Source organism: Drosophila busckii, chromosome 3R, assembly GCF_011750605.1.
Source record: "Drosophila busckii strain San Diego stock center, stock number 13000-0081.31 chromosome 3R, ASM1175060v1, whole genome shotgun sequence".
NCBI lineage: Eukaryota > Metazoa > Arthropoda > Insecta > Diptera > Drosophilidae > Drosophila > Drosophila busckii.
The window spans coordinates 16,385,560-16,405,845 of NC_046607.1; the positions used below are offsets into that span (position 1 = coordinate 16,385,560).

General features: G+C 36.9%; 3 protein-coding genes across 3 annotated transcripts; 1 reads left to right on the forward strand and 2 right to left on the reverse strand.

The window, feature by feature from the left end:
- Window positions 1-719: 719 nt before the first annotated feature.
- On the forward strand, window positions 720-15,734 carry LOC108603464 (sodium/hydrogen exchanger 9B1). Its single transcript, XM_017992302.1, has 11 exons — window positions 720-1,039; window positions 1,108-1,347; window positions 6,156-6,480; window positions 10,985-11,272; window positions 11,323-11,505; window positions 11,557-11,732; window positions 11,793-11,899; window positions 12,764-12,952; window positions 14,403-14,546; window positions 14,727-14,828; window positions 15,340-15,734. The coding sequence occupies exons 1-11, from the start codon at window positions 1,024-1,026 to the stop codon at window positions 15,604-15,606; spliced, it is 2,037 nt and encodes a 678-aa protein (XP_017847791.1). The 5' UTR covers window positions 720-1,023; the 3' UTR covers window positions 15,607-15,734.
- LOC108601228 lies at window positions 6,928-10,514 on the reverse strand. Its single transcript, XM_017989127.2, has 5 exons — window positions 9,781-10,514; window positions 9,357-9,723; window positions 9,257-9,306; window positions 7,044-8,157; window positions 6,928-6,981 (listed from the first exon to the last, which is right to left on the reverse strand). Exons 1-5 carry the CDS (start codon window positions 10,512-10,514, stop codon window positions 6,928-6,930), a joined length of 2,319 nt encoding a protein of 772 aa, XP_017844616.2.
- A 3,714-nt stretch (window positions 15,735-19,448) lies between the features above and the next one.
- On the reverse strand, window positions 19,449-20,004 carry LOC108603467. Its single transcript, XM_017992306.1, has one exon. It carries the CDS (start codon window positions 19,979-19,981, stop codon window positions 19,511-19,513), a length of 471 nt encoding a protein of 156 aa, XP_017847795.1. The 5' UTR covers window positions 19,982-20,004; the 3' UTR covers window positions 19,449-19,510.
- Window positions 20,005-20,286: the final 282 nt, after the last annotated feature.

The following is a 20,286-nucleotide window of genomic DNA, read 5'->3' on the forward strand; positions in this document are numbered from 1 at the left end:
CAGTGTACGCAAATTGATTTCAAATATGCAAATTATAAAATGTGCTAAGTCTGCAGTATTTTTTAATTAATAAATTCATTTAGAAATATGCTGGGCAATGCTCTTTTTTTTTGGCACTACTCATTTTATATTTTACATACAAATTCGCATGCATATGTGTGTAGTAAATCAGGCGATAATTGATATGCATAAATACATGCATCATTATGTTAATACATTTGCATTGCATGCCACAACGTTAGAAATAAATTAAATTCCATACTTTTGTATGCGTCATTTGATTGATCACGTCAAATGACGTATGAATAAATGATAAGTGCTGTCGTTACATACATACGTACAGTTGCTACGTATTTGCCGTTAAGTCTTTGAGCATTTTGAGCATAATTTCAGCTTTGCTTATATTCATTCATTCGTTCTGTTAGATCTTAGAGCGCTCTCCCACGCTCTCTCTCTCTCTCTCTCTCTTTCTCCAGTTAGTTTGCATTGCAAACAAAAACAAATCGTCGTAGTCGCTCTCGCTGTTTACGCTCACGCTCACTCTTACTCTCTCACCTCTCACTTGACTTTACGCACACATTCTTTTTGCAGTTTGCGTTTGCTTTTATCTTGTTAGTTTAATCGTTAAAGGCAAGGGGAGCAACACGCGTTCCGCTTAAATTTGTGCATACATTTATTTTTAATTATGTCTGTGATATTTGTTTAAGTTTGGGTTTTTAATTAAAAGCACTAAATGTGTAAATATGCTCATTAACGCGTTTGTGTATTCAAAGTAATAAAGTCTAGCGTGCGCGTTGCAGCTTTTGGCTTTGGCGCTGCATTGACGCAGCTGCGCTGCCGGCGTCAAGTTCAATTCGTTCAATGCTTGTCTTCTTTTTTTTTCTTTTTTGTTTTGCGTTGTCATTCGTTTTACTCGCGCGCGCGTTGTCAATGGTCATTTGTTGTGCCAGTGATTACAAATAAAATATATTGTTAGATTGATGTAATATCATTCATAGCGGGTGTTTTGCTTTGTCAACAAATATGAGCAGCGCAGCGGGTGAGTTATACAATTAAAAGTAAAAAGCTGCATATGCTTAATTAAAAATTAAATTGCAAATCAATCAGCTAACAATTTGTCATCAATTGAAGAGCAGTCGTCTCAAAGCAGCGCTGCTTCTGGCTCAAGTCAAGTCTCCAAGCAAGTGGAGACTAATGAAATACCATTACAATTATTGCGACGTGCTAGTGAAACCGTTACCGCTAGCATACTACAGTATGTGGAACCCGAGACGGAACTTCTGCTAAGCAAACAGAATCCACAGCCGCCGCCACGCAGTTGCCAACGTCAGGCTGGCTCAGTTCAAGGTAAATACATTCTACACATTTGATTTGCATAAACAGAAGACGCATATTTAATTTATAAAGAGCACAAGCAACGTGCCAAGTCAATGGGCACGCTTACGCTTTTGCAAAAAGGATTCTAATGTGGCATGGCGCTGAAGCGGTAAATAATAGTGCAAAAAGCTGAATTATTTGACCCGGAAGTGCTTCGCCTGCATACGCACTGTTGCCCATATAAACACATATGTGTGTGTGTGTGTGTGTGTGTGTGAGAGTTTATAGCAGCAGACAGCAAGGCGTCGCTGCCTTGTGCCAGCTGACAGCGCCCAAGACAGACACTTTCCGTTTAATTTCAAAAGCTGACGCTGTTTGTTGGCCAACCAAGTATGTTGGTCATAAACAAATGTACGTTTAAATACATATATATGCGCTATAGTATATGCCATTTATATATCAGCAATGTTTTTTGTAACATAAAAACATTTACACACTGTAGTTAATGTAAGTAGAGCAAATGTGTCCGTATGGCAAGACTAAAAATATATTTATGAATTGCTGGCATATAAAATGGACTATGTTGCTTTAAAGTTTAAACTCGTAGTGCATTAAATAGTGCTACTGATTGCTTTATGAATCGATATACTCTACGCTTACGGCTAGTTACTTTCATATACTAACTGACATAGTATATGCTACTATAGTTGTCTGCGGCTTGGCTAAAAAAGCTAGCTTACACACACACACACAAGCGCACACACACAAACTATTTTTGTTAGCTCAAATTTTTTATATGCATTTTTTTTATTGTTGCAGCCGCTCCAATTTCTATTACGCCAACAAAATTGCTGAAGCGTTTGTTATTTTTTGGCAAAACTCAACTATTATTATTATTATTGTTAGATTGCTCTCGCAATTGCATTTTTGCGTTTGCTTCGTTCATGCGAAGCTGCAGCTCAGCCCCATTTAGGCAGTAACTAAAAAATATATTTTACATAAAGTTAGCTATGCTGGGAATATGCAGTTTATGCTGTGTAAATGTTGCTAGCAATTAATCAAGAGCTCATTACAATGCTGTTAATTAAGCTCAAAATATTTTAAACACTCTTAGCAGCTTGAGTATTGTTAGTTTGAATCTAAAATTTAATTACAGCGTTTTGAAAAGTCGTTGTCGCTCATGCTTGCTTTGCTGATTGCAGACGTACATTACATTTTGCACTTAAGTCGTGTTTTGACTTGCTCAGAGTCACTTCACATAAAGCGTTTGTGTCATGGGTGGGGGGGCATTAGACGTGTGTGGCAGCAATGCGGATAGGTGCCACATGCTGTGCGTGGCGCCTCACAAGCAGCGCAGCTAATTACTGAACTACGCTTAATAGTGCGCTTTAAATTTTGCACTGAATGCGAGAGCGAGCGATGCTGTCAGCTTTTAGTTGAGAGCCCACTTTTTGCTTTTGACATAATTATTTTTTCATTTTTTTTTGCCATACATGCAGCATAGTATTTGCTTAGCTATGAATGAGCTGCAGCTTTGAGATTACATTTCTGCTTGTGTGTGACCTGCTTTGCTGTTAAGGTCTGAGCTGGCCTGAGGTGGGGCTGCTAAGTAAACTGGGTAGATGTCGGTGTTGGGTTTGAGATTACTGCTCGATCGAAATTGCAAAATATGCTCGAGTTTTATTGCAAAGGTATAAGACATCAATAAATAGTCAAGCGCTTGCACGCATTGCAATTTATATTTGCAGTACATAAACAGCATAAATCATAAAAAATTAATGTTAGTTTAAGCACTCGCTTTAGAAAGCAATAATCATAGGGGTCGTCTGTCTGCTAGTGGCTAAAATGAAATATTGTGGGCGTTACTATATTTTCAACTAAAGCCTGCAACTGAATTTTCCAATGACTCGACTGCAAAACTTTTCAAAGTTTGCCACAAATTTTTTTTTCACGCTATTTTCAGATAAGTACAGCGCATAAACATGAAGCAGTTGCACACACACAGCCATTCACACACACACACACAAACAAGCAGTGCTTGTGGTTGATTGCTATAGCTTACTTAAACTCTGGCGACTTACTTGTACCTTTGCCACAGGTCCTTGCTACTTGCCGTTGCACTCATTGCTATCTTCGCTGACACCTTGCCACAATTTATGTTAAAATTTCTCGCTGCGTTTCCGCTGGACAAAAAAGAATGAGAAAATAAAGGGAAAAAGGGCATTTTTGCTGCCGCAGAAACTTTTTAAATGCAGCACATAATTCATAAATGTTGAAAGGCATTTTGCGGTTCGAGAAATAAAGTAGTTGGTTATCATTGCAAAGAGAGAGTCGAGCCAATGACGCATGGCGGCGTCGGCGTCGCACACAGTTGTAAATATATTTTAAATTAATTAGAAAAACATTAAATATTTGCTGCTGCACTTCAAACAGGCAGCAAACTTTATATTGAGCGTGTAAATATTGTCGAACTTAACCTCAGTCAGTTTCATAAACAAATATTTATTAACTTTTGCAGCCACTACGCTAGATAATGGCAAATTAATTAATAAATAAATAATTTGTGGCAATAACTGTTTGGCTAAAAATTATTATTATGTACAGATTCTTAATTAACTAGCATATTATGCCTTTAATTAAACTAAATAATTATTATTAAATTTGTTTGCTATGCGTTGTTAGCACATTTGACAAACAAAATTTTGTTAATTAATTAGAAGACACGCGTTCAAACATTTGAGCGCTCGCTCGTGAGAGTTTTTGTTTACGTTTTTTATTAGCATAAGATATTGCTAATATATATGAGAGCTGAGCGTATATGTACTACGCTCTACTATGTATTTTTATATATTAATTTCGATGAAAATTGAAATCATTTTGCGCGAAGCTTTTTCGTAATACACTGGGCGTATCTGAGATTAGTAAGCTTTTATTCATTGAATCTTATCATCTCGTTGCGGTAGGTGGACTGAAAGTCAGACGCTGAAAAAAAAAGTATTTTCCCACTTTATAATTTGGATTCTGTGAAATCTCTCGGGTTAATTTAAATATGTTGTGTTATAATTGCTTCGAGTTGAGAATGTTGATGTTTTATTCAACGAAGTGTGTGATTGGCGTGTGATTTAAATAAAAATATATGATGTAACTTGTATATGTTGAGCATATGAAAAAGATGATATTATTAACACATAATAATTTTAATAATTACTACGAAAAACTTGATTAAAAAGCAAAAAATAATAGATTTTGTAAACAAAATATAATATGATAATAAATAATGCTGATTTAATAGATAATATAATTAACCAATAATAAAACTCAGTAAAAAGATAATTATAAAAATTATAAATAATAATTAATTAATTAATAATATAATAGAAAAAAAATAATACAAATGGTTAAAACGACAAAATTTATAATTTTGTGACAATAGCAATAATTAATTCTAAAAAATATATGAATTAATTTATTTCTTGTATATATAAAAATATGTAAACAAAATATAATTATAACAATAAATAATGCTGATTTAATAAATAATATAATTAAGCAATCAGTAAAAAGAGAATTATAAAAATTAAAAAATAATTAATTAATAATATAAAAGAAATGATTAAAAAGTTAAAAATGATAATTTTGTCAAAATGAATAATAATAATTAATGCTAAAAAATATAAATTAATTCATAAATATATTTGCAATATTTCGGCTACACTTTGTGCGTTTATTTTATTAAAATTAACACGCAACATTTTTACTTTACATTTCCCTTTAATTTTGTTACTTAACAAATATTTCAATTAACCTGATCCAACAAATTTGCACAGTTTATTATGTCGCTCGATATACAAATATATGTACATAGTTTGTTTTTTAATTGGCACGTGATCAGCTGTGGCACACAGGCTTAAATTGCTACCAAAAATATTTGTTGACAATTAACAAGTCGCTGCTGATGATGACTCTGTTGACAAATTGCGAGCGAAAAGTTCCTTTTGTTGAGAGCAGCGAGCGCGTGAACAAAATAAGACTACGAAATAAAAAAGAAGAAGCTTAAATCAAGTATTGATTGCAGTCAGTCAGTTAGTCAGTCAAACAAACAGCCATGTGCCCTGCATATTAATTGTGTGTGTGTGTGAGCCTTGCATACATATGCAAATGAATGTTAATTTGAGCCAAACATTTGTATTGCGTAAATTGCGCAACAAATTAAATTAAATAATTTACAACAATTACAAACCATTCGTAAAGCATTTACATGCATTAATTATCAATGGCAATATTTAGCGTAGCAGCAGCAGCAGCAGCAGCGTAAAAGTTGCCAGTTGCCAGTTACCGGCAGCGGGTGACAATAAGGCCAATTACTTTACTCCAGGCCGGGCATTAGCGTTGCCAGCTGCAAGCAATTGTTGCTACCTTATTGCCAAAGCCTGTGCCAAGACAACTTCCTGTCAGTGCTGCCTGCCAGGCTGTCTATGTTGCTGTCGCTGTCGCTGTTGTTGCTGCTGTCATCACCTTTAGTGTCTGGCAACTAGCGACTAACTGCTAACACAGCTGTCGACACCTCAGCGCCCAATCAGCGGCTGTCAATCTATGCAGAAATCTTTGCTGTCGCTGTCGTCGTCGTAGCGCTGCTGCTGCTGCTGCTCCTGTCTGCATTTTACAATTTAAACTTGCAACACGGTTCGCGGCGGCGGCTGTTGCAGGTTTTGCTTTTAGCGTTTCAGTTATGCATGAGCGCAGCGCACATGAATTTTTAAAAGCTTAAAGCCTTATTGCCAATTTAATAGCTTAAAATAGTGAAAAAAACAACTTTGAACCAATTTGTTATATTGCAGGCAAGCGCGGCAGGCAACAACAGTTGCAACAGTCCAACAATACATTGTTGCACGGCGACAACATGACACAATGCGATGACAACAATATGCCAGCCACAGCAGCAGCAACACATACTAAATTAGACACACAACAGCAACAGCAACAAAAACTCTCGCCGGGACATAATCGTGCTGCGTCTGATGATGAAAGCGCCACAACAATAATTTTAACGCCGACATCATTAAATTTAACAAATACAACACCAAATGCGCCACCAACTGCTGGCAACAGCAACAACAATGGCGGCGTCTATGGCGCTGAGCTGCAATACAAAGGTCCTAAATGGTAAGTGAAATGCTCATATGGGCAGCAGCCTACTGCTTGCACACACACATGGCTGTGTGTGTGTGTGTGTGTGTTTAACCCTTTGACTGCACTTTTGGCTCAGGCGAGACTAGAACAATGATTGCAGACATAGCCCTTGCCGCTGCGTTTGTATGCATATCCGTCTTGCTTTTGTTTTGCGTATTTTCACTCTATGTATGTGTGTGTGTGTGCTCGTGTGTGTTGTGTACTTCTTTTATGCGTTAACAATGCTTCATGTCCATTGTTATTGTCGCGTCAGCAGCAAAACGGAAGCAAAGCCTGTGCGCTTGGGCGCTGTCTAGGCGTCTAAATGCATTTGTGTATCTTTTTTTTTATACGTGGTACATTTATTGTGAATTTTGTAGCTGACAACAGGGCGTATGAGTTACATATAAAGTGTTTTTTAAGTAATGCACTCACACTTGCCTATTTAAATAGATTAAGCAGCAAAGCAAAAACGCTGTACGCATTGTTGATGGTCTAGAATAATAAAAAAACAAAGCAATTTAAACAAATTGAAGCGCTAAGTTAAGCAAACTTACCTTAACGAATATAGGCATGCCAATTTCAAAAAAGTTGCCCGCTCTTAGTCTAACTGGACGCTTTAAATATTCCATATAGCATATAAGCAACTTGCGCGTTGCCACACTAAAGTGCAACCAATTAGTATTGAACACACTGTTTGTTAACTGATTGGCATTATAGCTAAGCTGATTGCCATAATAGCAGGGCAGAAATATTTCAATGATCATTACGCCCATAAATTGCAGCGTGCCCAAATAGAGTCCAGGATTCTGCCAGCCAATGCTTACCAAACGGTAAGCGCTAAAGCAGATTATAAACGCACTGAGCACCACTTGAGACAGCACATAGGGCGAAACCAGCTGCTCACATTGCTTGGCAGCAATACGCACTTGCTTATGCAATCGAAAGATGCGTCTAAGCTCTGCCAGCGCCTGCTGCTCAGTCGACTGCTGTAGACGCAGCAAGCGCTGATTGAGTAAATTATAGATCTGCGCTATATGCAGCATAAAGTAGCAGCCCATGGCATCCAGCAGGCAGTTGGAGGCGCAGCTAAGCGACATCGCTGCCACATTGTAGCCCCAGGCGTAGTAATAACGCTGCGGATTACGCCATTCGAAAGGCACATAATAGCCAAAGGGCAGCTCATAGTTCTCCTGCAGCAGCACACCTCCATAGACTGATATTGCAACAAATAGTGAGCCGCCAAAAAAGGTATAAAAAATACGTTGAAATTCGCGATGTGCTTGCTGCCAGCTTAGCAGCTCCTCTGCAGTACGCAGTGCAAAGATCTTATCCTGGCTGAGCTTATTGATATATTCCCAAGCTTCTTGGCGTCTGTACCAGATGTTAATAATCTTCACTAGCAGCACCAGCTCGGTCAGCCATATGTACAGCACTTTGGCTGCTTGCTCCAAGTCATTGGATCGAAGTAGCTCGACCCACATCAGAGCAATAAATATAAAGGTGAAAGGCAAATGCAGCAGATATGGATAAGCTCGTTTCAGAAAGCTCCATTCGCTGTCATTTCCGAATTTCCATAAGCCTAGCCACTGTTGCACCTTCAGTAGAGTTCTTATACCCGCAATGCGATCCGTAGCCACAATGTTGTTCTTATCCATTGCGAATCTAACTCTGTTATGAAAGCTGTCCAAGCACTTCACTTTTATAGTCAACTTGGTAAGCAGAGTATTTTTAAAAAATTAATTCGTTGCTGGGGAAATCGAAATTTGACCACAACAAATAAAATTGTCACGATCAATGCATAGAAAAATGAACTAGAAGATTTCGAAACTTTGCAAAACTTAGATAAATATATTTCTTTGTAATTCTTACATCTCAAGTCTTATGATCTTCATAGCTATAGAATGTGATCTAAGATCCTAAGATTACTCTACACTGTTCATTTTTCAACGTATAGCGCCTGGAACTAGTTCATTTCATCAAATTTTGATTCAATTGCTAAACATGCGCCAGCCCTGACTCGACATTTTACTAATTGCTGCGTTTATTTACAAATTTAAAACCAGAACAATTATAATAATTAAATTGCTGACATAATTATCGCGTTAACTAGTTGTCATATTAAATAAGTCACGCAACTCTTTTGTTTTTAGCTGGCGCACTATGTTTTGATATGTGAACAGTTAGTAAAGTATTAACCATGCTACAGATAATGTCTTGACAGTAACTTGAAATAAATCTTTATGTAATACAATTTTATTATGCTGCTGATTAACTTTAGTATAATTTCATATAAATGCATTTCAAATTGTAAATTCTGTTCTAAATCTATTCACAAATTAAGTATACGCAGAGTTCTGCCATCTAACAAATGTATGCCAAATTAAAATTCACATATTTAAGCTAACTAATGAAATAGAAAATGAATTTTAAATTGAAAATTCTTTGTGCTCTAAATTCCAATTATAAATTAAGTATGCGCAGAGTTATGCGGCTGCTACTATTGAACAAAAATTTATAAATGTGGCATTTTTTCTCAATCAATTTCTAAGAATGTTAAATGAATGAAATATTTATGATTAGAACAGCATTTTATATTTATTGTTAAAGCTTGTGCGTTACATTTTTGTGAATTACTTTGCTACATTTAGCAATAAAGCAAAAAAAAACTATAGGAATTGTTGATAGTTTGTAATTTCATTTCTGAGAATGTTAAATGAATGAAATATTTATAATCTGTATAGCATTTTATTACATTTATGTGAATTACTTTGCTACGTTTAGCAGTAGAGCAAAGAAACTGTAGGAATTGTTTATAGTCTGTAAAGATATGATAAGTTGTAATATTAATTGTTATACAATTTTATTACCTTAACGAAAATAGGCAGTCCCACATCAAAGAAGAAGCCAGCACGAATTTTGACAGGCCGCTTCAATTGCTCCATGTAGGTATTGAGTAATTTACGATTCGAGGGCGAGCATTGCAACCAATTTGTATTGTAGACCTCATTAGTTAGCTTGTGAGCATGAACGGTGACCTCGTTGCCATAGTAACAGGGGAGAATTATTTGCAGTATCATGACGCTAAGAAATTGAATCATGGCTGTGTATTGTCCGGGATTGAGATGCGTGCCCGGCTGCTGCAGGCGATAGCCAGTAAAGCAGATGATAAAAGCGCTGAGAATAATTTGCGAGAGCACATAGGGCGATACGAGCGACTCGCATTGCGTAGTTAAGCTGTAAAGCGTGGTGGAGTAGTAAATATGAAATGGAAACTGAAGTGTTTACACAGACCTGCGTACGCTTTGATGTAGTTTGAAAATGCCACGCAAATGTTGTGTGAATTCGAACTCACTATGCTGGCAGCTCTGCAGTGCCCTAAGTCGTTGTCCCAACAGTCGATACAGCAGCGAGATGTGAAACAGAAAGTAGCAGCCCAGCGTGTCCAGTGTGCCGTTGCACAGGCAAGTTAAGGAGACGCCAATGAAATTGTAGCCCAGCGCATACCAATAGCCTTGCTCATTGCGCCATTCAAACGGCACATAGTAGGCAAATGGCAGCACATACTCCTTGGTGAACAGCACGCCCACCGAGCTGCAATAGAGCACACTGAGTCCCGAACATATGTAGACATAGAAACGCCATTTGAATGCCTTTTGTTCGCGCTGCCAAAAGCGCTGCTCCGCCGGCGTTTGCAGCTCAAACAAATCATCTTGCTGCAGCTGCTGCATTAGCCTCAAAGCCTCGCTACGTCTAAGCCATATATTGAGTAACTTAACAATTAGCGCAGTTTCCGTTAATGTTATATAAAGCGCTTCGCCTGCCTCAGTCAAGCTGCTTGCTGTGCACACCTCCAGCCACATGAGCGCCACCAGCAGAAACGTGCACGGCATGTGCAGCAAGTAGCGATAATTTGACCTTATAAAGTGCCAAACAGTTGACTCCTCTCCAGCTGCCACTGGCCAGGGCCAAGTGCCGCAGATGCGCATTATAAAAAGTATGCGATTGATGCCCGCTGTGCGTTTCATTTTAGTACAAACAAGTGAGCGCATAACTGACACTTTTATAGTCTGTCAGTCATTACAAAATTACAATTAATTGCTTTTAAATAATTTAGTTGGACACGCAGCTATTTATGTTTAGCTTTTGTTATAAGCGCCAAGTGCTTAGTAAACTTTTTGATGTCAAGCATGACTGACAACAAAATAATAAGCAAGAAAAATATTTTAAAAATATTTTAAAAATATTTATAACTTCAACTTTGTTTACTAAGGCAAAAGTCATCCAAATTTGATTTTGTTTGGCTTGTTTGTAAATAATAAAAACAATTGAAAATTGATTTTGTGTGGCTTTGTTGTAGCTTTCTTAACTTTATATATATTTATATAATTAAATTTTATTACTTGTTGCAGCTTTAAAAAGTGAGTCTTGACTTTATTTGTATTTTACAAAGCTTGAATAAACTTAATTAATTATTTTTACTACTTTTCTCTTACAGGTGGCGCGTCTTGGTGCTACACTGGCCACTGGTATCCGAGCATGTTGCTCTGTTGGCCATTTTTCTGGCGCTCTGGGCTATGCTTTATATAGTGCTGCCAAACTATGCAGCACCCGATACAGTTATAATGCGCATTGTGCTGCTATTTGTGGGCGCTCAAATCATGGGACTGATGGTTACTTTTCTTAGCCTGCCCGATATGCTGGGCATGCTGTTATTTGGCGTTGTCTATGGCAACGTAGGCTTGGCCTATTTCGAAGGCTATGGCATGTTCGAAAAGTTGTTAAGGTAAGCAGACTGCAGTTTGGCTTATGTTTAGCTTATATATATTTTGACAGAGAGCTGGCTTTGATAAATATAATGCTGCTTGCTGGACTGGGGCTGGATGGCAGCGCATTTAGACGCTTGTGGTTGATGATTTTGCGCTTGACCTTATTGCCAACAATAGTGGAAGTGGCTGTAATAGCTGTGCTGGCTTATTTTACGTTGTCTTTGCCTTGGCTATGGGGCATAGCATTGGGGTAAGTAAAGCTACTAAAAGTATGAAACAATAAATTTATGCTTGTTAACAGTTTAGTGATTACTGCTGTTTCACCCAATGTGGTAGTAACTGTAATGCTGAAGCTGAAGGAAGAACGCTTGGGTTTGAATAACGGCATACATACACTTATATATGCTATGACCGCTTGCAATGATGTGGTGTCCATTTTTATGTTTGGCGTTATTGTTAGCGTTATATATTCAACAAGTAAGTTGGGCCACTTTAAAACAATTTGGGTAAATGAAATTAAACGCTGCATACTTTTAGGCTCGCTGACACAGCAAATGCTGCAAGGCCCCATTGGCATTGGCATTGGACTTGTTTTTGGCTATCTATATGGCATGCTATTGCAGTATCTGCCATCACGTAATGCGGTAAGCATTAGGCGGCACATTTCTTTGCAACTCGTACCACACTCAGACACTCAATGATGCAAAATGCAAGCCTGTGTGTATTTAAATGACATCAGTGGGTGGTTGGCTGCTCGACTGTCACATATATAAGCAAAAAGCGCAATTTTTGCACTGGAGTGTGCTTGGTCGCGTATTTTGCATAAAAAGACACTCAGCTGCGACAACAACAACAACAACAGCAAGCGCGCAACGCAACGACATATGCGACGACAGTTACTGCCAGCGTCCATGTAAAGTTATGGCAGGCAGCGTCGTCGTCGTCGTCGTCGTTGCAGTTACCAGTTTACAGTTTCTGCAGTTTTCAGTTTCTGCAGCCGCAGAAAACTCATTGCCGCAACTTACACCGCTAATGGCGCACATAATCAAACGCCATGGGTGGCACTGAATGTGCTGCTGCTGCCTTTGTGGCAGATACACACACACACACATGCATAGTCGTGCTAACTTACACACACACACACACATTTTGTTCTTTTGTTTCCTCTCTCTAGCGCTGTATGCAGTTCGAACAGTGAGAGAAATTTCACGCTGTGCTTGTAACCCAGTTCAAGCAGCAGGCACTTTGCTTGCTTGCGCACAAAAATTTACGCAGCTCCTAACACAGTCTGTCGATCCTTTGTCCTGTCATGGCAAAGTTTGCTTCTTCTTTTTTTTTGCTGTCATTACTGGCGCTGATATGATTTTATTTTATTATTATGTTTGCTTATGCGCTTATTTTCTGATTACTTGAGACATCATTATCACAAGAGTGTGCGTTGCTTTTCCTTTTTTTTTTTTGCTTATTAAAAGCCGCAAATATCGCGTTGTAACTTTTCTTTTTTACAGGTTTATGTTAATGGGCTGCGCTTTGTGCTAACCGTTTTGGGTGGCACTATTGCTGTTATGGGTAGTCGTGTCATTGGCTACACCTCCGCCGGTGCCTTGGGATGTGTCATGTTGGCTTTCATTGGCAACATGGGCTGGAAGCGTGAAGAGCTCAAAATGACGCCAGCGCAGTTGCAGGCGCAGCAAATTGTAAGTTGCAGTTGAAATTAAAATAGTCCAATCGAAATTAGTTGAAGTAGTTTAGTTCAGAAGTTCAGTAGTTTAATGTTTAAACTTAATCTTTGATATTAAGCAAATATAATGAATTAAATGAGCGCTTAAACTTACTCAATTGATAGTACAGCCATATCAGCGATAAATCTTTAATAATTCAATAATTTAAATTATATATTGTATATAACTAACAAAGACATTTTGTTACATTTGAGCTTACCCAGTCGATCGTTTATTGTTAAAGAACATTAATCATTGAGTTAATTCATTTTGTTCAATATCAACGATGAACTATAAACATTGAACTACTGAACTAAATGAGTGAGCGCTTAAGCTTACTTAGTTGATCGTATAGCCACATCAGCCAGAAATATTTAATTTGACACTATTATTCAATAATCCAAGTTATATATATTTATATTATATATGAATATTTCTTGAAATTGTAAGTTGCATTCATACTAACTAACAAAAGACATTTGGTTACATTCGAGATTCATTAATTCATTTTATTTGTTAAATATCAACGATGAACTATTGAGCGCTTCAGATTGTTCAGTTCATCTGTATCGCTGAAGTTTTTGATTGTTAATTACTGTAAACTATTAATTAATGACATATATTTAATGAAATTATAAGTTGCATTCAAGCTTAAGACATTTGGCTGCAGTTAAGCTCAGTCGATCGTTCTTTGTTGAATACCATTAATCATTGAATTATTTCATTTATTTTATTTATTCAATATCAACGATGAACTACTTATAAATATTAAACTACTAAACTAAATGATTGAGCGCTTAAGCTTGCTCAGTCGATCGTTCTTTGTTGAATTATAATATCAAATTAAATCTTCATCGCTATTGTTGCTGTTTGTTCATTAACTTCAAGTATAAATTAATTATATATATAATTGTTTTTATTGAAATAGTAAGTTGCATTCAAATAAAAGACATTTGTTTATTCAGTCGATTGTTCTTTGTTGAAGAACATTAATCATTTAGTTCAGTAGTTCAATGTTTAAAGTTTATCTTTGATATTAACCTAATATAATGAATTAATTAAGCGCTTAAGCTTGCTTAGTTGATCACACTTTGTTGTAGTATAATATAAAATTATATCTTCATCGCTGTTGTGGCTGAGAATTCATTAACTTAAGCTAAAACTTTATTTATTTTAATTGAAATTGTAAGTTACATTCAAGCTTAGACATTTGTTTACAGTTGAGCTTACCCAGTCGTTAATTCTTTGTTGATGAACTTTAATCATTGAATTAATAAATTCATTTTATTGATTCAATATTAACGTTAAACTATTAATTGAACGCTTAATCTTGCTTAGTTGATAGCACTTTGTTGTAGTACATTATGCATTTAATGCTGCTGTCTATTCAACAATTTAAACTATATTTTATTTACTAAATTTACAGTCCGGTGTAGCTAAGCGCTTGGATCTGCTGTGGAAATTTTTAAAGCCTGTCTCCTTCTCGCTCATTGGCAAAGAAATCAATTTCGACATTTTGGATGGTCGCGTAATTGGTTATGGTGTGTTGCTCGTGCTTTTTGGTTGCTTGGTAAGTAAATAGCAAAAAAATGGCGCTCACTTTGCTAAGGCAGCAGCAGCGACATTTTAACTGCGGTCCGCAAAACGCTCGCTAAATGAAAATGTTGCTGCTGCCTGCGAGGAATGCAAATGTTACCTGACCCGTTACGTTTTCTCCATTTTTTTTTCAACTCTTTTGCTTTCATTGCAGTTCCGCTTGGCATTTGCATATTTATCCACATATGGCGGAAATCTGTCGAGAAAGGAACGTGCCTACATTACAATTTCCGGTTTTCCCAAAGCAACTGTTCAAGTAAGTCGCAGTTAAAAAGCTGTAGAGTATGCTGGGCTCTAATATAAAGTTAGTAAACTAAAGCATAGTTGCTAGCTGCGTGGGGCTTTGAAATTAATTGTAAGCAATGCGTATACTTAATATGCAGCTTATGTTGACAATGGGCATTTGCAAGTCGTGCTTGGCACTTGCGCTGCTTTTTTATGCTCGTTGCCTGTCTGCGGTTACACAAAATTTAAATGTTACCAACAGTTGCTGCTGCAGTCAACTGTGTGTGTATTTTTTCTGCTTCTTCTTCTTTTTTTGGTAGGCAAGCAGCTTGTTTACAGCCAAGTACAGCATGCAGCAGTTTTAGCCCAATAAGCGGTTTATATTTCCTCGCTTTTATTTATTTCTTTTGCGCTGTGTGGGATTTAATTAACACGTTGGCTGCAGCTTAATTAAAGTTGCCTGTCATATTACTCATACGCCGCGTGCGCGCGCACTTTGCATAAACATTATTCATGTTACCTTTTGCTTTTCTCTTTCTTAGGCCGCACTCGGTCCAGTGGCTTTGGACATGGCACGCGACCTTAAGCTGCTGCCCGAAACGGCCTTGGCCAGTAATGTGCTCATCATTTCAGTGCTGGCGATTATCTTCACGGCGCCATTGGGCGCCATTTTAATGCTGCGTTTGGCACCGTTATGGCTTAAGCACGACGACGCTGCAGCGCCGCACTGCGCAGCTGAGCAGCAGCAGCAGCTGCCAACGATTTTAACGGACTGCAGCGCAACGATTAACGCAACTAAAAGCAACTAAGTGTTAGCCCCAGTAAGCAGAATTCCTATGCAAACGTAGTTACTTTTGTCTGTAGCTTAGCTTAACTTAACTCTGTAGCATTTGCCTAAACTTAAATGTTTATTATACGTACTTAATTGTTTGTTTGAAAACAAATTAATTAAAATGGCAGCGTTTTATTTTTATTTTTAATTACAGTTTGTTGGAATTGACCCAAAGGTAAGTGCTGCATACAAAAAAAAATCCATTTAAATTATCACAGCTTAGCGCTGAGCTTAAAGTACTTTATATAATATTGACACAAATGTTTGTAAACTGATTTTTTTTATTTTCCGTTGTGTTTGTTTTGCATTTTCGGCACCTAATTATGACGGGATTTGTGTTAATGCTGCGTGGAGGCTGCTGCTAATTGATTTTCAAATTAATTTAAAAGGATTAAGCGCCTACAGTGGAGTGTCAGCAAATACTTTTTGCTGTCGCTTGATTAATTATGAGCATAGTTTTGTTTTAAAGCCAACTTTGTGTGCTTTGTTTCGTAGCAATTTCACGCCTGACATGCCGGCATAGCTATTTTTAATAAACAAATAATATTGCCAAGACAGAAATGAAAAAAAAGAAATGCATAAATGCCGACGGTTTGCTGTGGCTGTCGCAGCAAACGGCCAACTGCTTTATTTGCATGCAATAATAAAAATGCGAAAGGCATAGAGAGCGACTAAAAGAATGAACAGAGCATAAAGCATTTGTGTGTATGATGACCAAGCGCTGCTGCAGCTTCAGCTTCAGTTGATGCCTGGTTGAGTTTCACCTGCGGCCCAGGTGAATGCATTTTGAGCTCAAAGCTGTGTGGCGCAAATTAAAACAGAGAGACAAGCGAGAGAGAGAGAGAGAGACACGCGCTCGTATAAAAAATAGCATAGAAACGAACTTCATTATTGCATTGTGATTCAGTTATGCTCTGGCAGTTGCGCATATTTTTAACTGCATGTTGTTTACCGCATTCCCGCACCCAAAACGTTGCTCCTCTGTTATCCTTTGTGCTAGCTAAATTAGAGTTATTAAAATCGCTGCGCAGAAATTGTTAATTGCGAAACTAAATGAGAATTTTAATGAAAAATACTTGCATCAATTTTAGCCAAAGCTGTGTGAATTATGTTGCGCTACAAATTGTTGCAAGATTGCCAAAACAATTGATTTATGTGTGTGTCAGTCAATCTCAAATGGTCGCATGGCATGCCTGAATCGCTTACACTTGAGAGAAAAGCTATTTGCGCTTATCGCTTTGCCTATTTTGAATGCCAACGTCTATAGATCAAGCTAATCAGCTTGCCTAATGTTGTTTATTTCTTGTACCAAAATAAATTCCAACAGTTTATTATTGTAATTCGCATGCCAAAGCCAAAGCCAAAGCCAAAGCCAAAGCCAAAGCCAAAGCCAAACGCACACTTAGTATATTACACACACACACACACACACCTGTACAGCAACAATAGCTTGTGCGCTTGTGTGTGTGGCAGGCAGAAATCAAATCAAAAAGTTCACAAAAATGCCAAAACCAACAACAAAGCAAAACAAGAACAACAGCGAAAAAAAAAGAAAGAAACGCAGCCCAACGAACTCACAACTGTTCAACAAAAATTAAGTTATAAAATTTTAAGGGCCGTGCAAGCCTTAATTCCCAAATACCACGACAGGTGGTGTGGGTGGGGGTGATGGTTGTGGTGCGGGTTCATATAACCGCAAGCGAAAGTTGTTGCCAAAGTTGAAGTTAAAGTTAGCAGTCCGCTATCGCAGAACGCGTCGTCATTGTCGCCGCTGGCGTCGGAAGTGGAAATCAAGGAAACAAAAAAGTATGAGCTTCAAATGAACTCGCAGTTGAGTCGAGTGTGGGAGGGGGCTGGGGCGCAGCTTTATTAGCTAGTTGCTGGCACACACAAAATTATGGTTTATAGCTGTAGTAACAAAGCAACAACAGTTACAAACAATTAACATGACGAAGACACATTAAAATTTTCTGACTTTTGTCAAGCGTTAGTCAATCCTGGGCTGGGCTATGCATCATTTTAAATGTGCGCTAATCACGTAAGCCCTAAACACACCAAGTTCTTAACAAGAATTTTTGAATTAGGCATGCTTAACATTAAGTTCGAGTTTGTAACGCACAGAACTGGAGCGCGCTTTATATTGAATTTATATATTTCTTGCATTTTTTTAAACGTTTTTCATTTAGCTTGAGGCGGAATGCAGCATAAGCTTTGTATATTTTATATGTCTACAAGTTTATTCTATAACTGAGTCTATCGACTGTTTAATGTTTTTTATTTATTTTTAAATATTTTACTGAATTTTGCATGCAAATTTTATTGATTCGAGGCAGAAGTTAATGCAGGCTTAGAATTTCTGGACTATTTACAATTATTATCATAAATTTATAAATTTGTCAATTTGTTTTTAAAATTGTTTTAATTTTTTATGCAATTTTAGTTAACTTGATGCAGAATCTAATGCTAGTTTAGAATTTCTCTATATTAATAAAAATATCAAAATATTAATATAAGCTTCAATTTCTTTTTAAAATTGTTCTGAATATGTCTACGCAATTTTATTGAATTAGGTTTATTATCCAATGCAAGCTTAGAAATTTCTTTACTTTATACAAATATTCTTATATTTATTTAAATATTATTATGAGCTTGAGTGTGTTTTTAATTTTTTTTTCTATATTTTTAATGCAATTTTATTAAACTTGGTGCAGAATCAAATGTAAGCTACGAATTTCACGACTATATACAATTATTAATATGAATAACTAATTATTATTATAAGCTTCAATTTATTTATGCAATTTAATTAAATTATCATTATCCAATGCAAGCTTAGAATTTCTTGACTAATATTATTATATTTCTTTAAATATTATTATGACCTTGTGTATGTTTTTCGATTTCATTCAGAATTTTTCATGCAATTTTATTGAACTGGGGTGATTTTTCATTTCTCTACTATAAACCAATATTGTTATATTTCTTTAAATATTATTATGAACTTGAGTGTGTTTTTTTTTTTAATTTTACTTGCAATTTTTTTAAGCCTGTGGCTGCATCCAATTCAAGCTCAACTGGCTCAATTATTTTAATTTTTTATATATTAGTTGCATTTTAAATTTATTTGTACTTATTATACAAAATAATTTCACGCTGTGCAAAATCCAATGCATGATATTTTTACTCATCAATATCAGTGTATGCTATAGTGGAGTCTCGCGATTATATACACATACTTTAGTATATTTTATAGATTTGTATAAAGATTAGCACATTTTGAATAAGTTTTTATTTGTTTATATTTAATTTTTGCTAATTTGGTTATGCAATTTAATTTGCTTGCCTTACAGCGAACTTTTAACTTTATTTAAAATGTGTATTCTATATTGAAATCACTCTACTATGCATAAGTTTTGCTTATATATGCATAGAATTTTTTTTAGATTTTTTCTAACATTTTCAGTGTATTCTTTAGTCGCTTTCTCATAAGTTGCCCACACTCTATTTGCTTGTCGGCTTGTTTTTTATAAATTTACAACGTGTAGCTTTTTATACACAAACGGGCCTATCCTTAGCAATTTGTTTGCCAGCTCCAGTTGCCTGCTGCGCGAGCTCGCCTGCAATTTAAGCTTAGACGAGCGAGCATGTGCTATTAATTCGCCCTGGGCTGAGCTCATGTTAAGTAGACATGTTTATGACATGTAGCCTGGCTGTTGTTAATTAGATAATATATGTAACGCTTATCAGCTCACTCTATCTACGAAACAAACAACACTTAAGCCGCACTAAATTCACTTTCATTATAAATGCCAGACGCAGTCGAAAAGATGTAAAGTAATTTTTATTTTTAATATGAAATACACACAGTTTGTTAAATAGATTCACCAAATTTCACGACAACGTCCGCGACTGTCGGGCAAATATCCGGGCTGGCATGGAAAGTCAATCATGGCTACTCGCATAATATTTTTCTCTGTTGTTGTTGTGGACACTTTCTCGGCCTCGTAGTGCGCCAGCACTTGCTGCTCATCGAGCTCAACACACTGATTGGGCTTGCCACGTGTTTTGACGTTATTGGGGCACTCGATGAGGCGCACGCAATACTTGACGCATGGAAACGGCGACTCGAGATGTGTGAGTTTTTTTTTGCATACATAAGTTGCAGTGCATTGCGGCTGCAGCTGCGGCAAGTTGTTGTTAATAAAGAAGGGACGCGCTGTTGTTGTTGTTGTTGCCTCAGTTGTTGTTGTTGTTGTGGGATGTAGTAGACGCGTAAGCAAACCCGTTGCGCTTGAGTCTTGGACGCAGCAAAGCGCAAGGCTTGCCGCAAAGAAAATTGAAAATAGTTTCATCTGAGCGTTGTGTACGCTTTAAGCACTGACTATGAAATGAGCTTAACGCTGAACAACATGCGAGACTTTTGCTTTGATAACCTTTTGAACTGCTGAGTCGCTGAGACAAAACCCAAACAAACGTTTATCGCTTTTGTTGTTGATTGCAGGGAATTGCCAGAGAGCGAACTAGAAATCTTAACGACAAAACTATTTGCATAAGTGATATTAATTGTAGCCAAGAGCTGTCAAAATTGTATAAACAGATTATTGATTGTTGCAACTTGCAACAGACACAGCCGCAATTCAAACTCTCTCTATGCTAT